Below are 27,163 nucleotides of genomic sequence, written 5' to 3' on the forward strand. Positions count from 1 at the left end.
TCCAAGTTAACTCCACAGTTTATGTATTTAAATTCATGGAGTGATGTGTTTCTTTTGTATGGCAATCTGTTCAAAATTCCATAATTTACATCAAGAGTATGATTTATCATTTTGTTCAGAAGGAAGCGAAAAGTCTCATCCCTGTACATCACCAAATATAGGTATTTTCCTGTACATTTCACCTGAAAGGCACTACAAAAAAATGGCTCTTCCAATTCACTAAAAAGGAAAAAAACTACCAAAAAACCAAGTATAAGTCTTTGTCAGCTACCATTGGTTGATTTACGAACAATCGTACACTTGGGAACCAACTTGTGAAGCATAGATGTCCCCTGAAAATGCATCAAATGGGAGTCCTTTGTATACTCACATAGCTGCAAGGAGGAAAACATAATTTTTTTTGAATGGTAGGAGGAAAACATAATTAGCACTTGAGCCATTCAAAATAATAATAATAATTAGCACTTGAATGTTAATGCCACAAGTGAGTCTACATAAGCACACAGAACTCACCTGATCCATGTTTATATGAGTGAAACCAAATTTCTTTGTCCAGATAGCTTCGGCTTCTTCGGCAGCAGGGAGTACAAGATTTCTCACGTTCATGAAGCCGAGAAGTCTCTCAATGCAGGAGAATAATGCTTGGAAGTAGCCCTACACCACGGCAAATGAGTCTATGAAACAGGTGTTTATGTAGGGCATAGAGGCAGATATGACAAAAAGTAAAAGATATTCATAAGTAGTAAAGGTTTCCTATTTTGGGTACCAGTTTTTTTTTTTTTGAGCGATAACGCAACTTTACTGAATAAAACTACCAATACAAGGACGAGTAGTCCCCATAATTTGTAGAAAACAAAAGATGAGATGAAAACAACATGCCTAAAAACATCTGAATTTGTACCCTACTGTTCCTAATCCAGTCACCCAATCACAAGACGCCCCTTGCAAAGTTCCAAATGCCCAGAGACTAATCCACAAGGAAAGGATCACATCTTCTTTCTAGCTTTTTCCCAAGTGATTAGGTCCATTTTTATGTCCAAGTAGAAGGGTCCTGGAGCCCTTCTTATCTTGACGACGATTTGGCTGTTCCTTTCCATCCAGAGATTTCAAATAACAGCATACGACACCAACTTCCAAAATGTTTTCCAAGCTCCCCTAAAATGATTTCCTGCGCAATTAAGAACCACTTTTCTAGGGAATCCTAAAATACCCATTTCAACCCAGAGTATCGTCGGATCCTGTATCATACTTTGAGAGAAAAGTCACTGTAAAGAAAATGTGATATTTTCTTCCTCTGTTTTGCACAACCCATTTTCTTTTTGAATGATTTGCATAACACATATATTTGCAAGTCTAAAGCCTCTACGCCTTAACCTCTCATAAGTGTTTTTTGATAAAGACGCCAAATTCATTAGAAAGAAAAGATTACAAGTGCAATTATGTCGGAAAAGATTGCCCCATAGAAAATGAGGTGTTAGATGCCTCCTTATTAGGCTAGACGAACAGCCAAATCATTAGCGCTTCTAGGAATGAGAGAAAAGGAAAAAACACCGTGCAAACACACACCTTTAATCTCATCCATGAGATTGGCTAGTCTCCACGGCCCTTCGCAATTCCCTTTAGACAACAAAATAGCATTAGAGGAATCGCTTTCCATTTCCAAACTACGCTCCATCTAGGTGATTCCTCTAATGGAAAGAAATAGATGATGTCACCCAATGAAATTCCTAAAAACGCCTACAATACCTGCCTTGCCTGGGTTGCCAAGGGAGTAACCGTCAATGTTGGGTTTGATGATGTTTCTAGGAGGGGGCTTCCATCTCGCAACCACTTTAGTTTTGACAACATTGCCTCTCAAAATTGTGTTCCAAATAATGTCAGCCGAATGCCCTGAAAAAGAGTGGCGTTGAAGAGCCCAAGAGACTATTGTTGCTCTTATATTCAAAACCATCTGATAGAGAGAAAAAATGCGTGAATTCCTCTACTTCCAAAATACAACAATTCAACAAAAGGTGTGATGCGCCGGTGTTAAACTGAAACAGCTGAACCTGCTATTCTCCAGCTCCGTAATATCTCTATGATCAAAATCGGAAATACCCAATTGACTCCATATTGAGTACCTAGTTCCAAATAAAAGAAGCCACTCTGCAGTGAATCAAAAGATATGAAGGAGATTCCTCATCCGCATCACAAAGATAACACTTACTTGCCGATTAAATAACAATTTTTCAACATATACTATGTGTTGATAGCCTTAAGAGTCGCCGTCCAGCAAAAGGCATGAACTCTTGGCGGGGCTAGGCTATGTTACATGGATTCTTCTGAATGGGTGAAGAATCCGTGTTGGACATGTCTTGGATTCCAATACTTTAGGATTCACGGAGACACTTCTAGGTCCCTTTTAATTGTTTTTTTTCTTTTAAATATTGCTACCACCTCAAAAATTACATTTACTCCATGTTTTAAGTTTTATCCATCCTAATAATAAGTTTTTTATATTTATATGAATATAAAACATTATATTTACTCAACCTACTAAAAATTTCCTATGATTTGTGGACACGAAGTGTCGGACACGGCGAACTCCCAAAATTTAGAAACCGGGACACGGCTAAACTAGAAAGCACACATAATCATGATTTGAGGACACACATTCGTGTGCCGAGTTTTGACACAGATACGGGGTATCTAACATGGCAACCCCTAAAAATATAGAAATAGTAGCGCGCACACATACACGTACATACATGAAAATTATAGGCACTTCTAGCAGTTCATTTAAAACTGTATAAAGGAGTGTTGACATGTGTGGACACGACACGACACGTGTGCCGGCACTAAATTCAAAGTGTCAGCCAAATCATAGAAAATTTCAATATATTATTTATTATAATTAAAATTTCAGAAATAATTAAAATATTTTGCAGAATCCACGAATCTTTCTTTTTAAGGTTTGCTGAATCCGACACTCAATACCCGTGTTGGATTCCGCATCACAAAGATAACACTTACTTGCCGATTAAATATGATGATCTTTCATCCTAAACTATGTGTTGATAGTGTTAAGAGTCGCCGTCCAGAAAAAGGTATGAACTCGGTGGGGCTAGGCGTTTCCAAAGTCCAAACATTTTGTCAAGAGAAAGACGAAGCTGAAGGATTGCCCAGAAACCTGAACAGTGATTTAACTAAGAATATGCCACTAGATTCTGGTGCCCAAAGTCTACGGTCTGGATGATCCAAAGGAATTTACATCTCCAATCTGAAACGAATGTGAGTATAATAAATAAGCTCATTGTTCATAATGTTCCTAGACAATTCTACCATTCCCCCCACACTTCGGAAACATTTAGACACCCTCACATTTTTCCCTAGCAATCCTAAAAAGGTTTGGGAATACATGGGACAACAGGATAATATCTTACCACCCATCTATCCAAAAACCTAAACTCTTTCCATCCCCCACCCTAATATCTAATCCCTTGGGAAACCATTTTCAAAAGGAGGGACAAGGGACCTACGCGCCCTCAAGCCTCAATCTCTACCTATTCTATCCACCTCCCACCCGTCCCTTGTTTCCCCATTATTTCTTTTAATAAAATTCCTCCATAGAGTGTTCTTTTCAGTTCTGAAGCGCCAAAGCCATTTCCCCAAAAGCGCCTTGTTTCTTCTAATTAAATTTTCGATTCCCAATCCTCCTTCATTCTTTGGTAAGCACAATTGAGTCCAGTTTAATACCAAGCAGAAATTCTATTAAAGCCCCCTTCCTATCTTCATAGATGTGACAATTCCTCTCTAACCAATTGATCGTTTTGTCCGTTCAGGTGCGCCTTAGGCAAGAAGGATTTAGATCAAGTTTGTCGTTAGATAAACTGCATTTCCAGACTATGTCCAAAACATCCGAAATAGGGATCCAAAGACCAGTTCTTAAATGTGTTTAGTCAACTTCTTGGTTTGGAGAAAGCATATGATCAAACTAGCTTCTTTTGCATGATAGTAATACTAGAGGGCCAAATGATATTAAAGTTGTGAAATAATTGGAGATCGAATATGGGTTACTTTAACAAGGTCCGCTATTGTTTCATCAAACAATTGGGAGGATTCAAGACATCGAGCAACCAATGTTGAACATGCCAATAAGAGATCAAGAAAAAGCTATTATTTCCATACATTTTATGCCCTGCAAATCACGGACAGAATCAGCATTAGATCTGATCATTTCTTGTGCAATATGACAATTGATTCCTAACAGATTTTTATCTAAGAAGAAACCGCACTCCACATTATCCCAGGAAGCTGACTAGTTTTCCAAATGGTCAGCTGGAAATGGGCAGTATTTAACTTCTCTCAAGCTTTCATTTACAGCCACTATCAGTCATATTTGGGAAGAGATGAATCGTTGAATTTCAAGAAAAACGATAGGGCAAAAAGAATTATACAAGCCATATGTCATTTATTTGACCTTAAAGCCATTGTAAACTCTATTAGGCAGACTGAAAGGAGGATATTCCAAAACTCCTGCATTGATTCCGACTCTCCTTTTCTCTGTTAAAATTTGTTTTTGAGTACTTTTGATTTGGTATGTACTTCTTGGGTCCTGAACCTATCAGTCTTGCATTCTCCGATCCATGGAAGAATAAGGGAATGGAAGCTCTGAAAAGGGGAAGAAAACAGCTCAAGAAAGTATTTATTATGCTATGTAATCAGTTTTCTGGCACAAATGTTACTTCATTCAATGAATATCACTCTAACCAGCACAGGTTTAAGCATATGATACCATGAAATATTTAATTAATGACGCCTAAAGTAAACACACAAAGCCTTATAATGCAAGGTAGAAACATATCTTTTGAGATCCTTCTAATATGTAAACTAGATGGGTTATGGAAATGGAAACAGTAACAGAAGAAAGAACCAGGAAAAGGTAACAGTATAATTATCCGTACCCGTCCTTGGTTTTCTTTACTAGTGGCAACTAATGGAAGTTCTGCAACTTCCCGTCCAAAAACTCGAAGAAGACCAGCTGATACTACGGATGAACTGTACAGGAAATAACATGATAAAGCTAATGGTTATGTAAAGTTGTAAACTAACTGAAGAAGTGAAGACAAGTGGCACTTTAGGAAACATTCTTACTTCACAGTCAATACTGCACAATACATCCCTCCAAATTCTTGGTTTCTCATGTCCCTTCTGCAGGACATTTGACATGTGTAAGTCAATTAAACAATTTGATCACACAAGAAAATATACTAAAAAGTAATAAGCATAACGGATATGTATTAGAAGGGTATTTTTGGTTTTTTATTTTTCCTTTCTTATCTCACTCTCCCCTCTTTTTCTTTTTTTCTTTTTTTGCATCAATCTTCTAGGATCCACTCTGATACACTGTTAGATGTGATATGGTCACAACAGGATAAGATGATGATGAAGAAGAATGAGGGAGAAGATGAGAGTCTCCTTAGAGAACTCCCATGTAATATGAACCTTATATGTGTGAAATAGGGTTACATGTACAGTGTCCAAAATACCTTTCTAACAACATGCAACAAAGTGTGTATTAAATGTGATATGAGTTGAAAGGTTCTCACCCATAAACCATGGATGGAATTAGGTCTCGGCCTGTTGTTGAATCAACTATAGGATCAAAGCAGTCCTGAAAGAACAATGATGCAAAAGAAAGATAATCAAGCATGTAAAATAATGTTTCTTTTTCACCAATGCAAAAACAAGGAAAACAGTAGCAAAAAATAGAGCGCCTAAAGGCAGCTAGCCAGTAAAAGAACAACAACCTTCATATGCAGCAAAGCGATGACATTAATGGTCCTCAATGTTTGATACGGAATTCAATAACCTCTTAATGGAATTCTCATTCAAAAGTTATACACACAGAGTCGAGAATATGGGTACTGTAAAATAATAAAGTTGAAATTCCCAGAAGAGCACCTACCTCTTATGGTGGTTGTATTGTGGCTCTGAGTAGCCGTGTTCTTTAGGTGTACCTTGAAATTGAAATTACCTATTTGCCATTTTCTTAATTCTTCTTCTCATTTCCCCTCTCCCTTCCTATCACTCTCTTAGGCCGAAACCTCCGTATTCCTAGTCTCCCTCACCAATGCTGTCACCCATGCCCTCCTATCCACTAAGGGAGCTCCTCATGTATACGATGTATATATAGGCCCGAATAGGGAAACCATGTTACAATGACTACAATACCCTCTAATATAGAGGTAATGCCTAAACTACCCTTACATGTTATTCAACAGCATCAAATTAAAAAAGGTGAACCTTCCAACACAGTTTACAAGAATCCAGACCGTACATGACTTACCAACACACAATAATAAATAAGAGAATTGAACCTTGAATAAAATAAATTCAACCAAACATGCATTTAGTCAAATAATGAGACTCCGGATCATTAAAAGTTAGCAAGAAACCATATCAGATGTGAACCAATGCACTTCCACAGATGATGCAATATTTTAGATATTTTTCTAGGATTTGTATTCTCCTGAAAACAAATTCACGTGCAAGAACCAAGGAACCTTGATTCAGATTTTTGCTATCCGGGAGGTTTGAACTCGAGACCTTTGGCTCTGATACCATGTTAACTAACCAACTTCTCCAAAAGCTTAAGCTTTTGGAGAAAGGCGTTATTTATCTTTTATACTTTAACAAGCTTGAAAGAATACTCACATGAAAGATTGCGACAGCTTTAGAAAGCAACAATCTACCATCTGAAGAATCGAATTTTCCACTAAGAACCCTCCATTTTACATCAACATCACCATCACCATCACCATCATTACCGGAACCTTTATCCTCTTGCTTTATTTTTATAATACCTGAGATGGAACTGGGGAGCTTCTCCGATCCAAGGGAAAGCAACTTCTGAAAAGCAGTATGAATCCTACTGCAATCCGCACAACAGAACCACTTCTCTTTTGGCAATTCCTGTTGTTCAGGAATTCATTAAAATTTCAAAAGCAACAAAATTATTGTGGGTAACAATGAGCAGTTTATTTAACTGTTGGAATAACCCAAAAATAGTTGTAAGTGGAAAATAATACAACAGGTTATTCATGTGCCCACCTTTAGATTTGCCATTTTATGATCCTTCAAACAGCCAACATGAAATTCTTTCTCACACTGAACACAATATGCCACATATGAACACAATGAAACTCATATGTGCAAATATTTTGCAACTTAAATGAAACAACACTTAAAGGTCTAGTACAAAGAGAACATAAAATATTAATTGGTCTCCATTCAAATGAAAAGAAAAGAAAGAAATCATTACTTGGTCACAAAGCAGAACTGTACGTGGACCAAATCCCGATTTGCTAAAATCATGGCATCTGTGGACAAGGATTACAAGAACATAATCATGCGAACAAAAGATCATGCTAAAACCAAAGAAATGAGGGTGAGATTATAAATTAACAATCTGAAACAAAACTATGTACAGAATATCCAAAAGCAATGTGCATCCTTACAGCTAAAATTGGGTCGACAAACAGAAGAAAAAGGACACCAGGTGAATTAAAACTTCCACTTATTGAAGTTAATTTATTTTACAGGACAAAGAGTGGTAAAAATTTTGACGTTAGCAAACATAGTGGCCTACCTGCATAAAACACAGCCACCAACATCAGCCTTTGGTGTTTTGACAATACGAATGCATCGCTTAGATATTTGTTCAATAGGATCAACTCCTGAAATCCTCCCAGCTGCCAATGCGTTGGCATTATGTTCAACAAATTTTTCTTTTTGGAACAAATTTTGGCAATATCTGCAGTACCATTTTCCACGGGGGATGCTTGTCAGTTCCACACAATCTGCAATGGAAAAAATGAAAATGCAAATTAAAACTAAAGCCACAATGACACCATCAAATGAGAACTTTTAAAAATGCAAATAACAACAATAATCAATTAGAGGTCTGCCTGCGATCAATTGGCAGAGCACACAGCAAGAAAGCATATAACATAAGTGTATGCCTGCCTACAATGCAACTTGGGGAGAGACCTTTCATTGAATGGAAAATTGCATAGCGGAAAATTAGAATATATAGAAGTGACCAAACATGCACATGAATCATCCAAAAATGGGAATTGCCAAAAGAAACAATATAGCCACAACAAAACAGTAACAAAAACATTAAAAAAAACCAAAAAAAGGTGAACAGAGATGTTTACACATGACAGTGACATTGTTACCTAGGCATGCCACAGAGGGGCCAATAATTGTCTCAAGTATTGGCACAGCCCTTTTTATATGGTGAATGCAAATGTAGATCGGTATTGGTGTTACGACAGAGGTACAGCCCTTGATATTTATCAAATGGGAAGAGACATATTTGCCCCCGTTTCTTCCTTGGGCCAACCCCCTCTAGTGTATTTATTTATTTTGGTTGGTAAGCTGGGATCGAACCTGCGACTTCAAGGTTGAGAAACAAAGCCTCAATCATTGAGCTACAGGCCCAACCCCTCCCCTCTAGTGTCTTTATGACTACTCTTTTTACATGACAAAGGGGTGGCCCGGGGAAGAAAAAGGGGAGAATATATCATTTCCCTTATCAAATTTGTGATATATATGAAAAAATCAAAGATGAATCAAAGTATCGAACAACACGAGTGAGGCAATTTAGGCCCCATCCCACATAGTGAGATTGCGCAACTATAAACGTACTTCTAGCCTTCTAGGAGTGGTATAAGTTTCCTTGTCCACAAAAGTGCATTTGTATCATACCTCAGGTGCTAAAGAATACCACTGCAGGTATATAATCGATCCATACTCTTGTTACCGTGTAAGAGGAGCTAGTCCTAGGCGAACCTTCTGCCAGTTATCCTTTATTATCATAGGAGGATAATTGATGGAGACCATCCTAAGGTCCAAATTATAATTTTAAAGTGTCTTTTAAGTCCCTCGAGTTATGGGAGGGGTACCATGGTCCTTTCCCATGGAGACCATCCTAAGATCCAAATTATAATTTTCAAGTGCCTTTATAGGAGGGGTACCATGGTCTTTTCCCATCTCTTTTTTTAATAGTAGTATCTTTTTTTCTCCACCAATATTACTTAGTTTCTTTAAGTTGTTGGTGTTTAAAAGAGGCCCAGAAGTGCATTACGGAAATCTTAAGTGATAGGATCATTTCAGTTGGTAAGTGATCTGACCTCGAGCGCCCAACCTTAGGAAATGTCCATGCAATGGGAGTCTTAAGTCGTTAGGAATCTGAGTTGAATTAGGAGTTTTATTTCAAAAAGAAAAGTAGTTTATTCGTGGTAGGATTAGATAGAGTCCATGTAAAGAGAGAATAGGAGTTATAATTAAACTAGGAGCAGTTTTACAACATGGATTAGGATTTTTCCAGAATTCTTTTAATTTCCATATGGATTGCATAGACCAAATATAAAAGGGCCATTGGCCCTAAAGACAGTCAAATATGAAAGAAAAACTGATGGTTTCTTCTGTTGATAAGGTGTGATGCCTTTTCTGGAGTGTGATACTTTATATCCTAAGATGTGATGCCTAGGAGAACCCTGGTGTTGCTCCATGTTAGTTTTCTATCCCTATATTTTTCTTGTCGTATTCTTTACTATTCTTTTTGTCCCTCTTTCTTTCTATTCAGTTCTTGGTCACTACATATTATTCTTTGATCCCAGCGCCCATTGGTCTCGCCAAACAACCATTCTGGCACCTCTTTTTGGCATCCGCCTGCATCTTCTCAACATACGTCTGCACCCTTCTAAACCTACCCTAAACCTAGTAGAAATATTTTTCAATTTAATCACATACTTTAAGATCCAAAACCCTAATGTTTACTTATCCTTTTAAACCCTAATGCCCCTTCTATAGATCCGTCCTACATCAATTTGGTATTAGAGCGAAGTATTGGTCCTTCCTTCGATCATCTTGCATCAGATTTGGTATCATAGTTGCAACTTAGTGTTTCCTTTGCACCTGCCTTACATCAATTTGGTATCAGAGCTACACATCCGGTTGTCTTCCCATATCCATCCTGCAATATTTTGATATCAAAGCAAAGTATTAGCTGTTCCTTCATTGGTCTTGCATCAACAATGCTTCTATCATGCTTATCTATGGTCATAGATTGCTTTGGCAGGATGGAACACTGATAAAAAAGTAATACAACATTGATCACTATTGACACTTTCAGATCTTATCATCCATCAAGCTCCCTGTTCATGAGCAAATAATCAGCACATGCATTTATAATACGTATTTTCAGAAGGATGGAATCAAGACTACAAACTTTTATTTATAATCAGCACATGCATTTATAATACGTATTTTCAGAAGGATGGTATCAAGACCATAAGTTTTTATTGATGTATTTATAAATAGAGATTTGATCATAATGGTTTTGATGTCACTTAATTCATTTTAGAGTCGCAAGCGGAAATTTGGTGTAAAGTTCTCTTGGTTTGGGCCTCATTAGTTTTTCCCGAGGACTCTTGAATCGGTCTTTGAGGGATGTTTCTGTTTTCAGTATTTATTTAATAAATTTGTTACCAATTTTTTTAAAAATGGCCCCATTTGATGTGATTTGGGTTTGCAGCCTCAGCCGAAAACGAAATTTCGGTGGCTATTTTGATTTCGGTGAAAATCTTATAAAATTTCAGTTTCGGTTTCTAATTCCGGTCCTGACCGAAGTCCGAAATTTCGGATTTCGGCCAAAATTTAAAACCATGGAAGGAAGAACATGGGCCAAAGAAGGGCGGAAAGACTTTTGTTAGGGAAGCCAAACGAGACATAGATGGGGCACACTTCATTATAGAGTAGCCTTGATGTGTATGGGGTCCACTCCACTCCCACGCGGATATAAAACTTTTTTTTGTCGCTGTTATGACTCTGGTTTGAAAATCTTTAGTTAAGAAATTTGACTTTGTAGGATTATTAGTTTTAGACAGTACTGTGCCTTTATTTTGTGTGTTTCTTTCTTTTAGAAAGTCTAATTCAATTAGGACACAAGATGGGCCTCCAGATACACACACACACACACACACACACACACACACACACACATATATATATATCACGTGTGCACATGTATGTAGTTGCTTGGATTTCTAGAGACAGTTTTGACTTGAAAATAACAGAAGTTGGAATTTATTTTTTTGAAAAAGAAAGGTTCAGGAGGTTTTGTTCTTGAATTTTGCTCCAAGTTTTGTTTGCGGGGATTTTCTGCAGATTCTGTAGTGGAAACAGCTACAGATTTTTTCGTGGAGTTTTCTTGGAGGAAATTCTGATCTCTGAGACCCTTGCTGCTGCATACTTTTGAGAGGTTCTGACCAGATATGATTTACAATTGTATTTGACCTAGCTTTTGATATATTCACAACAACTTTTCATCTTCTTGGATTTGTTATCACCTTAAAGGGTATTGATGTGATTTTCCAGTAGTAAATTACTTCTAAATTGATGCAAGATTTGGATTATTTTGTTGAAATAAGTAACCAAGAGCTACCCATTAACTCTTGGAATTTTATTTTTTGTTATAAATTGCATCAAATTTAGGTGGCTCAATAGACACAACTTGCTTGGATGTATCGGCGCGGCAAAAAAACAGAAACAAGGGGTTGATCTGTGAATCGGATCCCAAAGCATCAAGAAACTGGACGACCCGTAAATCTTGCTGACATTTGGCCAGGACAGATGGATCCATGGTGAAGGGCAGATACAAGTCCAACTTCTCACAAAGGGTCACAAACTGAGAATAGAACTCTGAGACATATCGATCACCACGCTTAAGATTCAATAACTCGGAGTAGACATCACAAATCTGAGTCAAGTTATTGACATCACAAATCCGAGTCAAGTTATTGAAGCCCGAATATAGTCTCAGCTCATTTCTAGATGTCCTTAGAGGATCTAAGGTACATCATAGGGCCAGCAACGCTGGGCGCCATGCTAATCCAGAGGAACTTCTTGATCACATCATCTTCATGTCGCCACTTGCCGTAGGACTTATCGTCATTGTCTGGAGGATCTCGTTCAATGTACTCGACCTTTCCTTGAGCAGGAAGGAAGGTTCCAACAGCCATTCTTCATGGTAGATAATTGGAGCCATCCAATTTAACAGACTTCATCTGAATGTTGTTTTTTTTATAGGTAAGCTGGGACCGAAACCCCGGCCTCAGTGTGAAAGAACATAATCTTTACCATCTGAGCTAAACGCCCAATCCCGTTGAATGTCGTTAATCTCCATAGTGGGAGCACTAGCACAAGCAGCCATAAATGAATGAGCCTAAGAAAATGGCAAAACACGAATCGTAACCACAAACACACCATTCAAAGGGATCCAAAGTCAACCAAGCTTCAACAAACACACCATTCAAAGGGATCAAACACATGAACCGATCCTATGTTCAGACAAGCAATACAAACCTACTAGTAAACAACTGATCCGACGAGATATGGCATCAACGCAAATGGAGGAGAAGATTTACAGCATCACACCATATGCGAACAACACTTTGGAATAAAGAGATAGAGTATGGAGCGTGACGGAAGAAAAACCCAAAGTAGAAGGGAGAGAGCAGGGCGGCAGAAACCCAAAAATGGGTGGGGGTTGGCCGCGAGAAAACCCAAATAGCAAGGGCGGGTAGGAAGGGACTGTGGCAAAACCCAAAAAACTCGGGGGGAGGGGGTGCTCCAAGGAGTGGAGTGTGATGGGCGGCTCCTAGCGTTTCCTCTTCTACTTTTTCTTTTTTTTATTATTATTATTTTGTGTCTTGTTTAAGGTAACATTGACCCAAGGGAACAGTAACCATAGGGCTCTGATACCATGTTGCAGTAGAAATCGAAAGCAGAAAGAGAGAAAGTGAGAGAGAGCATTAGAGGGAGAAGGTGAGGGAGTTAACCCTACTCTCACCAAAATATATATATATATATATATATATATATATATATATATATATATATATATATATATAGAAGGCTATAAGAAGGGTTAGGGTTATACTGGTGAAATAACTAGTATACCCTCAGCATAACACGATATATCTACCTTTTCAAAAAAAAAAACACGATATATCTAACCTCCCTTTCTTTATAATCACATTTCTCTTTTGCCATATTTTTCTCCCTTTCCTTTTCTTTTTCACCTCCCTCGATTGAGTTCACAAGTCATTCCCCCTCGATTAGATTCATAAACTGCTTCACCCACGGTTGGGTTTATAAAATGCTCCTCATTCTGCTCTCTATCTTTCCTCTTTTCTTAATCTTGATCTCTTCTTGATCGTGATCTCTTTTTTTATCTCGATCTGGATCTAGATCGATTTCTTGATGTTGATATTTTTTTTGGTTCATTTTCTTACCTTCTACTAACTTCCTTTCTTTTCCCACGAAAGTCATCTACGAATCTTGAATTCACATCAATTTGGTATCAAATCTCAGAGCTCAGATCTCTTGTAGGATTCCATCTCTTTTAGCCCTCCAAGTGTTGAGTAAAAGTTCTGATAGAATTCTCCTTAGTTGTAGGACTTAGGTTGTTCATCTATCGCGCACCAAGTCTTCGATCAAATTCCCCTTAAGAGTCTAGTTTAGTCTTTCTTACTTCTTTTTTTACGAAAAGTCGTTCTTACTTGTTAGGGCGTCTTTAGGCAAGAATCGTGTCTTTAATGTTGTCCTAGGTCGGACGGTATACTCCCAGGTTAGTTAGGTGTCAGTTTTCAAAGCCTAATGTCATCTTCGTTTCTAGTTAGGGGTCACAGTTGTTTCTAGAGTCTGTAGGGTTGTCCTGCACATTGATTCCACATATCCGGACTATGGCTAATAGGGGCAATGCTCCTCATTAGAGACAGTGATGGTTTATGAGTGTATTTGTGCTTATTCTAGCATTTCCTGAAGTTTAGTCTTTAAATTCTATCATTTATATACGTTTCCATAAGTTTCTGTGATTTTACAAGATTTCCACCAAAATTTCCAACCAAAGATGTTCGATGTTTTTAAACCATTATAGATTATTGTCTTGCTTATGTGATGATTTATGAGTGTATTTGTGCTTATTCTAGCATTTCCTTAAGTTTCATCTTTAAATTTTATCATTTATATATGTTTCCATAAGTTTTTGTGATTTTACAAGATTTCCAACAAAATTTCCAACCGAACCCGAAATATCTTCATTTACATAGCGGCATAAACCGAAATCAAAATTTAAAACCTTGACTCTAGCCAGGACAGAGTTCCACCCGTTTATAGTTCCATTACCTGCTCCCTTGATACCACTTGTGGCCATTCCATTCCACACATTCTAGATCGTATCCCTCTATCCTACCTTAGGGGACGTAGTGCATGGCTAAGGACTCCGCTTAGCACATCAGAAGATATTACAAGATCTGTTAGAGAAACTACGAGCAAGTAACAAGAGATACGAGGTGGCTGTTGATCAATTCAGAGAGACCACTTCTAGAGCATTGGGGTGCCTAGTGACGACATTTCCTTAATATGACCGATTCGTGATTGGAGTCATTCATCATCAATGCCTTGGAGATTTGCCAGACATTACCATCATCGCTTTGTTACCATATGAAGCTTAAGATACGGGCATTTGGATGACAGAGATGCATCAAGGATTTCATTAGAGATGCCTCTTTCGTTAGCTAAGGCGTTGTCTGAACAACTGTTCATGGATGGATGCGGTGCAACTACGACAACTTCGTGAGAATGTGTTTCAGCATATGGATGACTACTACTCGACATAGTAGAGTTCTTCCCACATAGAGGAATTGATGTGACCCAGCCATCATATTAGCGATTAGATTCAAAAAAAAATTAGACTATTGACGTGTTATTTTTCTTTTAGGTAATACTTTATTTGATTTGTTTGCATTTTATTTAGCCTAGATTAGAGATGCCTGCATCAGCCCATGGCCCGCTATATACCTTTTCAACATGACTTACTTACCATTTAAAAAAAACACAATTTATAACTGTATGCCCATAGCCCACTCACTTTTATCCTATTGGCTGAAATCCCAAAACCCCTTATATTTATTTTCCTTCGATTCTATTGGCCAACCTAGAGCCCACCACTTAACATAAAACCACCTCTCTTTATAAATGCCCATCAAACCCACCCTAAGACCCTAATTTTTGAAAATGTAGAAGAAACTCTCTCTCTCTCTCTCTCTCTCTCTCTCTCTCTCTCTCTCTCAACACCCCAGGTCGAAATTCCTCCCCTTTCCCTCTAACCCCAATTGATTCCTCTCCTCTCTCCTATCACCAATCACTCCCCTTCTTTCTCTTCTCTCCTTCCCTCTTCATTGGATCATTCTCTCTTTCTCCCTTCGCTCACAATCCACCCTTCATCACACTATCCTCCTCCCTTCTTATATCCTCTCCTCTCTCTCTCTCTCTCTCTCTCTCTCTCTCTCTCTCTCTCTCTCTCTCTCCATTGGATCATTCTCTCTTTCTCCCTTCGGTCACCATCCACTCTTCATCACACTATCCTCCTCCCTTCTTACATCCTTTCCTCTCACATCCCTCTTTCGTATTCTTTGTAATCTCATTTCTCTTTTCCTCTCATTTTCTCCCATTCCTGATGTTTTCACCCTCCCCCCTCGGATGGGTTCATAAATTGTTCTCTCTCGATTGGGTTCGTAAACCGCTCTCATTTCTACTCCTATCTTTCCTCTTTTCTTGATCTTGATTTTTTTTATCTTGATCTTGGTCTCTTCTTTATTATTTTTATTTTTTGATAGGTAAGCTGTGATTGAACCCCTGGCCTTAGGGTGAAAGAACATTGTCTTTACCAATTGAGCTAGAGGCTCAACCCCTGATCTCTTCTTTATCTTGATCTTGATCATTTTCTTGATCCTGATTTTTTTCTTGTCCCCTCCCTCCCTCCCTTGATCTTGATCGTTTTCTTGATCCTGATTTTTTTCTCGCCCTCTCTCTCTCTCTCTCTCTCTCTCTCTCTCTCTCTCTCTCTCTCTCTCTCTCTCTCTCTCTCCAGAAAAGCAATATGTGAACCCGAGATTCGCATCAATTTGGTATCAAAGACATAAATGCATCAATCTCGCATGCGATAATAGCTCCCCCCTTCCAAATCTAGCATTCAGTTCTTGCAATCGATTCCACCATAGAATGGGTCCTTCAATTTGGTGGTCACAAATTGCACCTTTGACATGTATGACAAATGCTTCCAAGCATAGAAGATCATAACACCATCCACCAAACCACGAAATAATTGAGGGTTCATGTTACCGTAGTAATCATGAACCCAGAGTCAAACATTCCAACCTCATCGCATGATGACACACATGATCTATATCATCTAAACAATCCCTCGGAGGTACACCTACCTCCCTCCCTTGGATCTGGACCTCTCTCAAGCACGACATAGATGATCAACATAATCTACAATCTCATAAATTTTTACAATTGAAAACCATAAATTCATTTTTAGGTTTTCTCTGGTTTCCCTGTATTTGCAGTCTAGTGCAAGGGAATAGAGAATATTCAAAGTTGTGGTTCAGAATTTTATAATATTAGCATAATGCATAAACTCCAGACAGGCCGTCAACCTATACATATCAACGGCATCAGCTCGCTGAGACTTTAACACTGCATTAATTTAACAGATATTCAAACGTCCATAAGCTTATATAACCATTATGATGAAAATTTTAAAATAATAAGTTACATCCAGAATTCAAAATTGAAATAAAATGACCAGAAGTTTACAGTAGAGCAAAGCATTTACCAGTGTGGAAAGCCCTAGGGCATCCATCACAAAGCAGAAGATTTCCACCATCCGCACAAATTGTGCAAAGGTCATCATTGTCACTAGCAGAGAACTTTCGACCTTTTGATAGCGACACTGATAGCTCATGAAGTGACACCCCATTGGAGGTATAGATGTGCATGTAACTGCCAACAAAGAAACCATTCAACTCAAACACAAAAGCATCAAATGGTCCAAAATGAGCTGCCAAACATTTCAAAGCTAAGACAACAACTCACGGCTTGCGTCGTGAAGCCCAACCAGCATGAGCTTCAAACTGTGAGGGACTGACCTGCTCATTAGATGACAAAATTCAAAATCTCGTAGTGAACATTAAAAATTCAGCAGAAATGCACATAGTAAAAGGTATACCACAGATTTGCAGCAATGACAGAATATTCCAATCCCCATTTTATAGCCCTCAAGCAATTTCTGACCGACAAAATATTTCTTAATTAGCCAATGGATCCATTAAAAACACCAACCAAACCAAGAACTAATTGAAAAATCTTCATCAAACAAACCGAATATTTCTTAATTAGCCAATATGTCCATTAAAAAACACAAAGCAAACCAAAAACTAATTGAAAAATCTTCATCAAACAAACCTTCCCGCGTACAAAGTAAGCTACTTCAGTTCCATCAGGTAGCCCATCTTCCATAAGGGCCAACTTATGCAGTCGCTGATCCCTTAAATATGGAAAATAAAAAAACTGGCGTTTTTTAGTGACTACAATAATAAAATGGCAAATGGATTGTTGCAATAAATTTAATCCAATGAATACCAACTTTCTGGTTAACTTTCCGTGGCCATTCGTCTTTTGCGGCAAGATATGCTTTGAGCTATTATTGTTAGAGGATGCTGCAATCGACACTGGCTCTGATGTTCTGAAGTAAATCATGCACATTAATATAGAGAATAAAAAGGAGCATCTCACGAGATGGAAACTTCAAAGTAATAAGTACTTAAAAACTAAGTTCATGGAAACATGAGAGTCTCAACTCAAATTCCAGTTCCCTGCTCTTTCCTCAATGGCAATAAAAATTAGCTGTCCTGAACAGTCAGAGCATCAGAAAAGAAAACACCTATTTTTCTAGCCTTCATAAGACATTTGGATATAGAGGCGAGAAATCTCAGTTCTATACTCTACTCTTCTTTCATTTTCCATTGAACTATCTATCTGTATGTGCATGTGTCAGGATGTGTGTGTGTGTGTGTGCGTGTGTGTGTGTGTGTGCACATGTGTCAGCATGTGTGTCAATGCGCGGGTAAGTGAGTGCGTATAAGAATTTCTTACCAACTAAATACAGAAAGTTGCTGAAATGACCAAGCAAGGTTGCTTTTGCAAATATTATCCACTTAGGTTTGCCATACATGAAAAAAGACATGCCTGTTCAATTTTCATATCGTCTAGACATGCAAACAAGATTATACCCACATATTTTCAGTGAAATTCCCTGCACCTTCCAAACATGAGTTACCCAGCAGCAACGTGAAACACAAACTTATGCTGAGACCCAACATGACTTACCCTACAACGTGAAACACGACTTACATTGAGAACAAACATGAATTACCATGTGATTAAACTTTAATTACCATGCGATTAAACTTTGTTGGAGGGTATTTTGGTCTTTGTTCATGTAACCCTATTTGGCATGTATATATGTGTTATATTACATAGGAGCTCTCCCGAGGAGACTAATCTTCTCCCTCATCTCTTCTCTTTTTCTCCCTCTTCTCCTCTTGAGACCATTTAGGATTTAACATGGTATCAGAGTAGATCCATTCAAGAAAGAAAAGAAATATAAAAAAACCACTGTTCGCAACAAATTTCACATGCATGAAAAGGGAATCACACATAAAATGCATTAAGATCAAATTTCCCTCTTGCGCGAAGAGGTTTTATTAATTTTGGTGGGGACGTACACTTCCGGCTATATTGGTCGTTAATTACATTTCTTGAAAGAAGAAATCACCTCTGATTATCCCTCAAGAGGTTCCCTCATCTGAATACAAATTTTGATTATCATACTCCTGAAAGAGGGACTTTGTGAAGAAATCTAATCTTTTCCTGTAAACAGACCTTTTCGGAGACGGAATTTCTTTTAGTCTTGGAGAGACGGTGAATTCGACTCTTTTGTAAGAGAGTCCTCCCGAAAGAGATTCCCTTGAGTCGTATCTTGGACTCCGTTTATAAAGTGCCCTCCCGGAAGAGAAAAGCCTTCTTTCTATAATTGATCATTGTACTTTATGTGAAGAAGCAAGAGAATCCGTAGACTATGGGTGTTCATTATTCTGTTTTAACCGAATAACCGAACCGAACCGAATTGATTCGGTCGGTTCGGTTTTTTGCTAATTCGGTTCGGTTTTGGTTTTTATTTTTGGTTAATTCAGTTATTCGGTTTCGGTTATCTCGGGAAAAAAATTTGGTTAACCGAATAACCGAAATTAACCAAAAATAAACATTATTTTTTCAAAAAATAGTGTATGGGCACTCCGTAGGATGATCCAAACCATCCATTTGATTGATCACAACTTCAATAGGTTGTGCCTAAAAAACCGTTTCGATAGATTAATCATAGCCCTCCGATCAAACCGTCCAAATAGATTTTTTTTGTCTTTTTCTATCACTATTCCATTATTCGGTTTCGGTTCGGTTTCGTAAAATTCGGTTCAGTTTCGGTTTCCGAAATTTGATAACCGAAATTATTTCGGTTATCAAATTTCGGTTATAACCGATTGAACACCCCTACCGTAGACCACTTATTTCTTCATTGCAGGTTTGCTAGAGAGATATGAAGCAGATTGCTAGACAGGTTTGGCATGTCCCGTGTCTTTCCATTTCATCTATCCGAGCATCTAGAATCTTGGTTTGTTGTACCATGGCCTAAAAAAGGGAGAACCCTCTGGTGGGTTGTGATGCTAGCGACCCCATGGGATACATGGAAGGAAAGAAATACTTGCCTATTTGAAGGAAAATCAAGAGAATCACTAGCCATCATCTTCAAGATTGTCTCCCTATCAGCTTCATTGGTGAGCCGCATCCCATTCTTTAATTTGTACTCCATCTCTAACATTAGAAGGTGTTGGAAAGAGTGACGAGGTATACTGGAGAAGCGGGAGCTTGTCACACCTAGATGGGTTCCCCCTGAGCCAGGATGGCTTAAATTGAACTTCGATGGGTCTAGCATCGGGAAACAAAGACCGATAGGGATCGATGGACTCATGAGAGATGGCGCAGGCATTACAAGATGGGCATTCTGGGGCCCCATCGGTTTCAAAGGCTCTAATGATGCAGAAGTCCGAGCAATACTACAAGGAATTAGAATGGTGGCGAGACATGATCTTCCGCATCTCAGTCATAGGCGCAAATCAGGAGTTCTCACCCCTCCTTGGAGGTTCTTGGAGCTCTTTGAGGAGATTAGGGACTGGATTGAAGTGGCCGGTGTTAAATTCCAGCATCTAAAGAGATCTGCTAAAGTGGATCGGTTAGCAGGGGACGGGGTTAATCGGAGTACTTTAGAGATATTTGACTTTTTACCGCCGTGACCTCTTTACTTTCATTGTACTTGGGGGCCTTAGGCGATCTTCTCTCCTTGTACAGGTTGCCCCGACCCCCTCAGTCGGGCTGCTATCCTTTATTTTAATAAAATTACATAATTTTCAAAAAAAAATGGCACACCCCAAATGCCTCAATCATCTCAGTCATAGGCGCAAAATCTGGGAAAATTTCCCTCTCTTTTTACAAACTTCAATCCTTTCCTCCTTCCATCTAGAGGTAAGGGTTGTTCGCCTAACCTCAATAGTGAAAAATTCATCAATAGGATACCTCGGCCTAGGAGGTTGAGAAGCAACACCACCACCAACAGGACTCCCACTATCTACGCCTTCACTACTTGGAGTATCAAAAGTAGTTGGGCACAGGCACGTGAATAGACATTTGAGATTGGAATGTAAGGCACCATTTCATACATCTTCTGATGAAGAGATCAATGTGGTTGAATCTTTCATGTGGGAAATTGGAATGTGTTGTTTCAAAGGAATTTCTTCGATTGGGAGATTTATTTGCTTGTGTTGCTTATTGAAAAAATCAGCTATATTTACATTAGAAATCACGATGTTGCCGAACCTGGTGTTCCCCAGCACCATAGGATTAATGCTTTTTGTTGGCCAGCTTGCCTTGACATGATCCTGACCATGGATAACCTTCTAGGAGACAAATGAATATTGTGAATCATTTTGTCTAATTTTAGCTGATGTAGAGCCCGTTGATCATCCGTTGCTTTCTTGCAGTTTCATGTGAGAAATTCGGTATTATATTTTTAAGCTCTTCGGAGTAAGTTGGGTTGTTCCTAGTCAAATTGCAGATCATTTTCAGTCTTGTGGCTTACGCTCTGTGGCATGTTAGAGGCAGAATTCTTTGGAGCCTTTTTCTTATTGCCACTCTTTGGTTTTTCATGAAAGAATGGAACAGAAGAATTTTTAAAAGGTGTCTCTATAAGCGTTTGTAGCATTTAAAGGCAAATCTTCTCTATGGTTATTCATTGGGTGACGAACGTTCTGAGTTTCCAGGATATTTCAGAGGCTGACGTTCAATGATTTAGGGAGGTGATTCGAAGGAGCAGATGCAGAGAAAAGCATCCTCGCCCTATGTGCGGTCCTCCCCCTCTTGGGTTTTGGAAGCTTAATTTTGATGGGTTTAGCATTGGTAGCGGGCCTTGTTGGGGCCGAAGGCCTTCTACGGAAATCTGAGGGAGAGGTTGTGTAGGTCTTTCCTCTTCCTGGCAGAGATAAAGACTCTAGCGAGGAAGGTGTTCTTGCACACCTTATTGGAATCTGGCTGGTGGGTCAAATTTAGTTGATCATCTCATTATCATGGGAGACTCCCTCAATGTGGTTAGGTGGGTAAGAATGGTTTTTGCTACCCTTCGAGGCTTGCAGGCAACATTGAGGAAATTCTTGAATTGTTGGATGGGCACTCCTTTGGGAATTGACATGCCTGGACATCAGCTAATTGCAATGTCGATCTTCTTTCTTAGTTTAGAGTTTATAGAGAGGAGTTTTTGACTTCTGATCATCTTCCATCTTAAGGATTCCCTCTTAGTTCTTTCCTTGTTGATCTGTATGTGCAGTTTTCTTCCTTTTCGTACATTGCATTTTTTTTCCTCTTCTTGTTTTTGTTTAATTGTATTTCATCATTAGCGCTTCATGAAAAAATGATATTTCAACATTCAAAAAAAAATAGTTGGACTCCCTATCCCCTTCCAATGTTTGCTAGAACTTCATGTTTTCTTATTTTGTCAAATTTAAAATCCTTCAAAGCATTTTTACATGCTTGTTGAATTTTTACACTTGGTACACAGTTTTATTCCATGTTTCTTTAATGCCAAGGTTTTATTCCATGTTGTATCCCCACCAAACAAGGCTAGAGGCAGTTAATACCTCTTGTGCTATGCTGGTCATAAAATATACAAAATAATAACCCCTCTTTTATTCCCCACCTATTCCATTTGTATATCTCCATGTAAAATCTTTATTGTCACCCATCTTACATCTCAAGAGATTAAAGCCACTCCAAAAAATCAATTGGAGTGGGAGGGGGGGCCATTTTGAATACATGTAGAAAGGTAAAACAAACCCATAGAATTAGTGATTTCTACTCATTGTTTGAAGGAGTGCCCAATCAGAAACAAAAACCCACCACCAATAAGCTTTCTTTGGATAATAGAAATCCACTGGAAGTGGTGGCTCTTGTCTCCATTGAATGGTTGAAGAGATATGAAAGAAACAATATCTTGACCCCCCCCCAAAAAAAAAAAAACCTAAATCCTCTAAACCTTCAAAATCACCTGTTTGGTGATTTTAGATTATGAAATAGCTCTAATAAGACCACCCCCCCCCCCCCCCCCCCCCCCCCCACTCTCTTCCCAGTTACACCCACTAAATTTAAACCATAAGAGAGGCTTAAGTGAGAAAAGAATAACAAAACAAAAAAATCAACTTGAATACCCTGTTTACTGCCTTCCCTGCAACTTACCTACGAGGCCTGAGGCGTACACCTCAAACTATGCCTCATCTCAAAAGGTGTGTACTTTACGAGCCTCCCACCTGCTAGAGGATGTTTTGAGTGTGCCTTACCTCAGGGCAAGTGCGCATCAAATGCCTTTCAAGATATTGCTCTTATCCTTGAAAAGGACAGAATTGAAAACTCAAAAGGATTTATACAAAATGTCAACAAAAGTACTATCCATGAGGCCAAAAATAGCAAGATACCATCATCCCTCCCACCCAAAGTCCTCAATAATAAGCTTTATTCTAGCCAAGACATTTTTTTCACTCAAGCGTGCCTCGATGTGCATTGTAGAAAACTGAAAACGAACACCAAGAATTGTCTGCAAGGCATAAAGGGGAAAGCATGCAACTATGTTGCTATTGAAAGTTAGAGTATTTATTAGAAAGAATAGATTTGCAGATGGTGAGAGAAATGAATGAAAGCTTGCATCTGATCAGCATGGTTCTCTTCATATAATTTGTCAGCAAAAAGGTTTTGTTCCAAAGGTCAAGAGGGCTAAGGCAACGGTATCTTGGGTGTTGGCATCCGGTGACTATTGGAGAAATCCCGTTCACTGGAATTAATTGAAAACATTAAAGTAGATGATTCTGATTTTCAAGTTACAAGTATGAGCTTGGCGGGGATGATCTTTTATATTGTGTTGGATCAGGCTGTTCATGTAAAGACAATTTTAACATGCTTTGAGGCAATTAGTAGGCAGCATATCAATTTCAAAATACAACGTGGCAATGAAGATCAATGAGGACAAAAACTAGCCACAAAGATAGCATCCTTCCTAGGGGTGCCAATGAGGTAATCTTCCTAATTCAATTTTGGGATTCCCTATCTTCATAGTATTGTGACATGGAAAGTTTTGGGTACAAAGTTTCAGAGAGGAAGAGGAATCTCTTACAAGAGGCAGCTGATAGCATTCATTCACTTGACACGTATCTAACTTGCCGATTTATTTCATATCTATGTGCCAATGCCCTATGAGTGCTGCATTTGGAACTTATACAAACATAATTCTTTCAATTTGGTAGAACAGAGGGTCGCAAATCTCACTAGGCAAGTTGGGAGATTTGCAAACCAAAACGAGTGGGCTGTTTAGTTCAATTTGACTGTTAGGGATGTGAGGAAGAAGAGGGGCTTTGGAAGCAATAGCAAGATTATAATATGAAGCATTCTCTAGACATGCAATCTAAGTATATGACTACAAAGTTAATTTTGATTAAGAATACTATAACCCGTAAAAAAAAAAAAATTTAATGATATTATAACCCATATAAGTATACAAAGAAAACCTCAAAAACATCATGTGTGTATGATACACCAATTATTAGAGACAACATGTAAGCGGACACACCTGGCACTGCTATCACTAGCTGGGGTTGGTTGAGATCGCTTCGACATGACTCCAAAAGTTGATCTTGATTGAGAAGATTATAACCCATATAAGTATACAAAGAAAACCTCAAAAACATCATGTGTATAAGATACACCAATTATTAGAGATAACATGTAAGCGGACACACCTGGCACTGCTATCTCTGGCTGGGGTTGGTTGAGATCGCTTCGACATGACTCCAAAAGTTGATCTTGATTGAGAAGAGGATAACCCATATAAGTATACAAAGAAAACCTCAAAAACATCATGTGTATAAGATACACCAATTATTAGAGGCAACATGTAAGAGGACACACCTGGCACTGCTATCACTAGCTGGGGTCCTGGCACTACTATCACTAGCTGGGGTTGGGTGAGAACGCTTCGACCCCAAGCATGCATTGCACAATAACTTTGATGCCCCAACCGGTGATGGATGAAACGACTCTAGAGTTCATAATACAAGTCAGATGATGGATACATAGATGCTTTTCGGTACTTCAGATTCAGTAGCAAGTAGCTACCCAGTATCCTAATCTCCTGGGTTCAAGGTTTCTATTTGTTTTAAATGGTTGAGTAATAGGAAAACTTAGTCAGCCAAGTTGTAAGTATTTCCTCACCTCTGCAACTTTGACAGATTGAAGCTTTCTTGACAGGCAACGAACTAATTGCGCTTTGAATTGTCGCCTCTAACATGTCCAAAGGAGCATTTTTGCATGCATCCAATACGTTACGAAGGGTATTCCCATTTTCCAAGTAAATATATTCCGGTGCACGTTTATTTAGGCTACCAGCATGCCGCTCAAAATGTATAGCGGTAAGAACCTACCCACACAATGGAACAGCCACTCGTTTTAAGTTTTCATCGATCGAAGAATGTGAAGTAATTCATTATACACATCAAAACTAAAATAATAATACTAATAATAATGCTAAACTCAGGGGCGCCCTTGCAAAAACGGGGTGAAAGGGCGCCCCCATTGGATCCACATCACCATAGTGCATTTAACAACATTTGACTTTTACGCTATTATAAATGCACTATGGTGACATGGATACAATGGGGGCACCCTTTCACCCAGTTTTTGCAAGGGCGCCCCTGAGCTTAGCATTCCTCTAATAATAATGATGATGATAATAATACTCACCTCGGATCCTTTGCAAGAAGTACAAAAGCATAAAATTCCACCATCTTTAATTGTTCCCTTCAGTCCTTCCTAGGGTAATAATTCAAGAATATGAATCTCAAACCATTAAAAAAGAAAAGAAAAAAATTGCAGACGATATAGTAACGGCCACAAATTTCATTGAAAAATAACCTTATTGCCATGGAAAATGTACTTGACAGGCACTCCCTCCAGCATACCAGTCCCAAGAAGGTCCCTCACATTGTTTGGGAACTTGGTCATGGCAATCTTCTTCGACATCTTTAACTCCAACTTCTTATTAGGAGCCGTTGATCTCAATGGACTACCATCACCATTCCCTTTTTCCTCTTCCTTCACAATTGCCTCATTTTCACAACCATTGTGTTTTGCCTCTTCATTCACAATTGCCTCCTTTTCACAACCAATGTCTTTTTCCTCTTCAGTCACAATTGCCACCTTTTCACAACCATTTTTTTTTGCTTCTTCATTCACAATTCCCGCCTTTTCACAACCAATGTATTTTGCCTCTTCATTCACAATTGCCTCCTTTTCACAACCAATGTATTTTGCCTCTTCATTCACAATTGCCTCCTTTTCACAACCATTGTCTACTGGTGCCTCTTCTAATCCAACATCTACACCACTTTCCACCACATTTATCAAGATTTCACTTGATTCCGATTCCGGTGGCTTAACGTTCAATACCGACCGAGTAAATCTTCTCATATAAGCCAGAGATTTTTCATTCTTCGGTGTATTACCAATCTGAATCGCTTCATTCTTCGGTGTATTACCAATCTGAATCGCGACATTATTATCTACCATCATTGTAGTCTCCACATTAGACCCTTCCTCACTTGCACATTTCACCAAATCATTCTTTAACTCGCCATTTCCATTTGAAACCCTAAAAACCTCGTCAGACGAATTTTCTACTGAATCATTATTTCCCTCCTTAACTCCATCAATCTTCAAATCCGCAGAAACTCCTCCTGACAGAGTTTCCACAAAATTGTTCTTAAAGCTCTTAAATCGACCTTTCGAATCCCTCGAAGAACCATTACACAAAACTTCTCCCAAATCTTTCTTTAACTCCTCACACCTATCAATTCTATTATTGCTCAAATCAACAGCATTTCCATTACAAATAGATTTCTCTAAATCAAAAGAATCAGAGCTCTTTAATTGCTTACCGCTCGAATTAGGGCTCGAAATTTTCGCAAAATCTCTCTTCAATTTCTTTGCAGATACATTGGAGCTGCTCCTCAATCGAGTACTGATTGGATCCGCGAAAACCTCGACTCCTAAATCCGGTTCCTTTGCGATTTTCTTCGAATTTTTTACAGAATCCGAGCTAATTTTGAGTCGTTTCTTCACCAAATCAGCTGAAATTTCTTCATGAATCTTTCTAGATCGGGTGCGACCTAACGAAGAACTTGAGAATTGAGATTGAGCCTTCAATGCGAAGGCGAATTCGCGTTTTAGTCCTGATCTTGGACCGGATCTTAATACGAAACCGTCTTCTGAAGAATCAGGTGAGGATATTTCTAGGGCCATTTTGGTGAGAAATGAATGGTTGGATGATGGATTGATTTGTTAGGAAGAAAGCATCGAACGGAGGAGAAAAGAGGAGAAGGTTTTTGAAAAATGGAAGCAGAAAAAAGGAAGCCCTAATTTCTATCTTTCGCCCCCCTTTTTTGTTGTTTGTTTGAAGGAAAATCTTTGAGATATGGAGGAAAAAGATAAAGAGTAGAGAGGAGAAGATGAAAAGGTCTACGGTTTCTTTGAGAAGAGGGAAATAAAGAGTTTGGGAGAG

General features: G+C 38.6%; 1 protein-coding gene across 4 annotated transcripts; it reads right to left on the reverse strand.

Moving 5' to 3' along the window:
* Nucleotides 1-27,163, reverse strand: LOC143859371 (uncharacterized). 4 transcript variants are annotated; one of them, XM_077370093.1, is made up of 21 exons: nucleotides 25,918-27,163; nucleotides 25,519-25,872; nucleotides 25,348-25,416; nucleotides 24,820-25,024; nucleotides 24,517-24,646; nucleotides 24,348-24,410; nucleotides 24,179-24,241; nucleotides 17,546-17,644; nucleotides 17,365-17,446; nucleotides 17,129-17,188; nucleotides 16,996-17,048; nucleotides 16,736-16,902; nucleotides 7,631-7,841; nucleotides 7,304-7,361; nucleotides 7,093-7,149; nucleotides 6,697-6,954; nucleotides 5,589-5,653; nucleotides 5,134-5,190; nucleotides 4,944-5,037; nucleotides 514-654; nucleotides 1-374 (listed from the first exon to the last, which is right to left on the reverse strand). In XM_077370093.1, the coding sequence occupies exons 1-21, from the start codon at nucleotides 26,902-26,904 to the stop codon at nucleotides 264-266; spliced, it is 3,384 nt and encodes a 1,127-aa protein (XP_077226208.1). In that variant the 5' UTR covers nucleotides 26,905-27,163; the 3' UTR covers nucleotides 1-263. The 4 variants fall into 4 exon arrangements, with proteins under 4 accessions (XP_077226208.1, XP_077226207.1, XP_077226209.1 ...); XM_077370092.1 differs by having other exon boundaries at nucleotides 25,519-27,163; XM_077370094.1 differs by lacking the exon at nucleotides 24,348-24,410 and having other exon boundaries at nucleotides 25,519-27,163.

This window comes from Tasmannia lanceolata, unplaced genomic scaffold, assembly GCF_043159265.1.
Source record: "Tasmannia lanceolata isolate RefF3 unplaced genomic scaffold, GAP_Taslan_0.1 ptg000029l, whole genome shotgun sequence".
In the NCBI taxonomy this organism is placed as follows: Eukaryota; Viridiplantae; Streptophyta; class Magnoliopsida; order Canellales; family Winteraceae; genus Tasmannia; species Tasmannia lanceolata.

Coding starts and splice junctions, on each gene's coding strand:
- LOC143859371 (XM_077370092.1), bottom strand. CDS start 26,904: ATGGCCCTAGAAATATCCTCACCTGATTCTTCAGAAGACGGTTTCGTA. Junction 24,411..24,516: donor GCTAGTGATAGCAGTGCCAG/GTGTGTCCTCTT, acceptor TTCTCAATCAAG/ATCAACTTTTGGAGTCATGT. Junction 7,362..7,630: donor GGTGGCTGTGTTTTATGCAG/GTAGGCCACTAT, acceptor CCTTGTCCACAG/ATGCCATGATTTTAGCAAAT.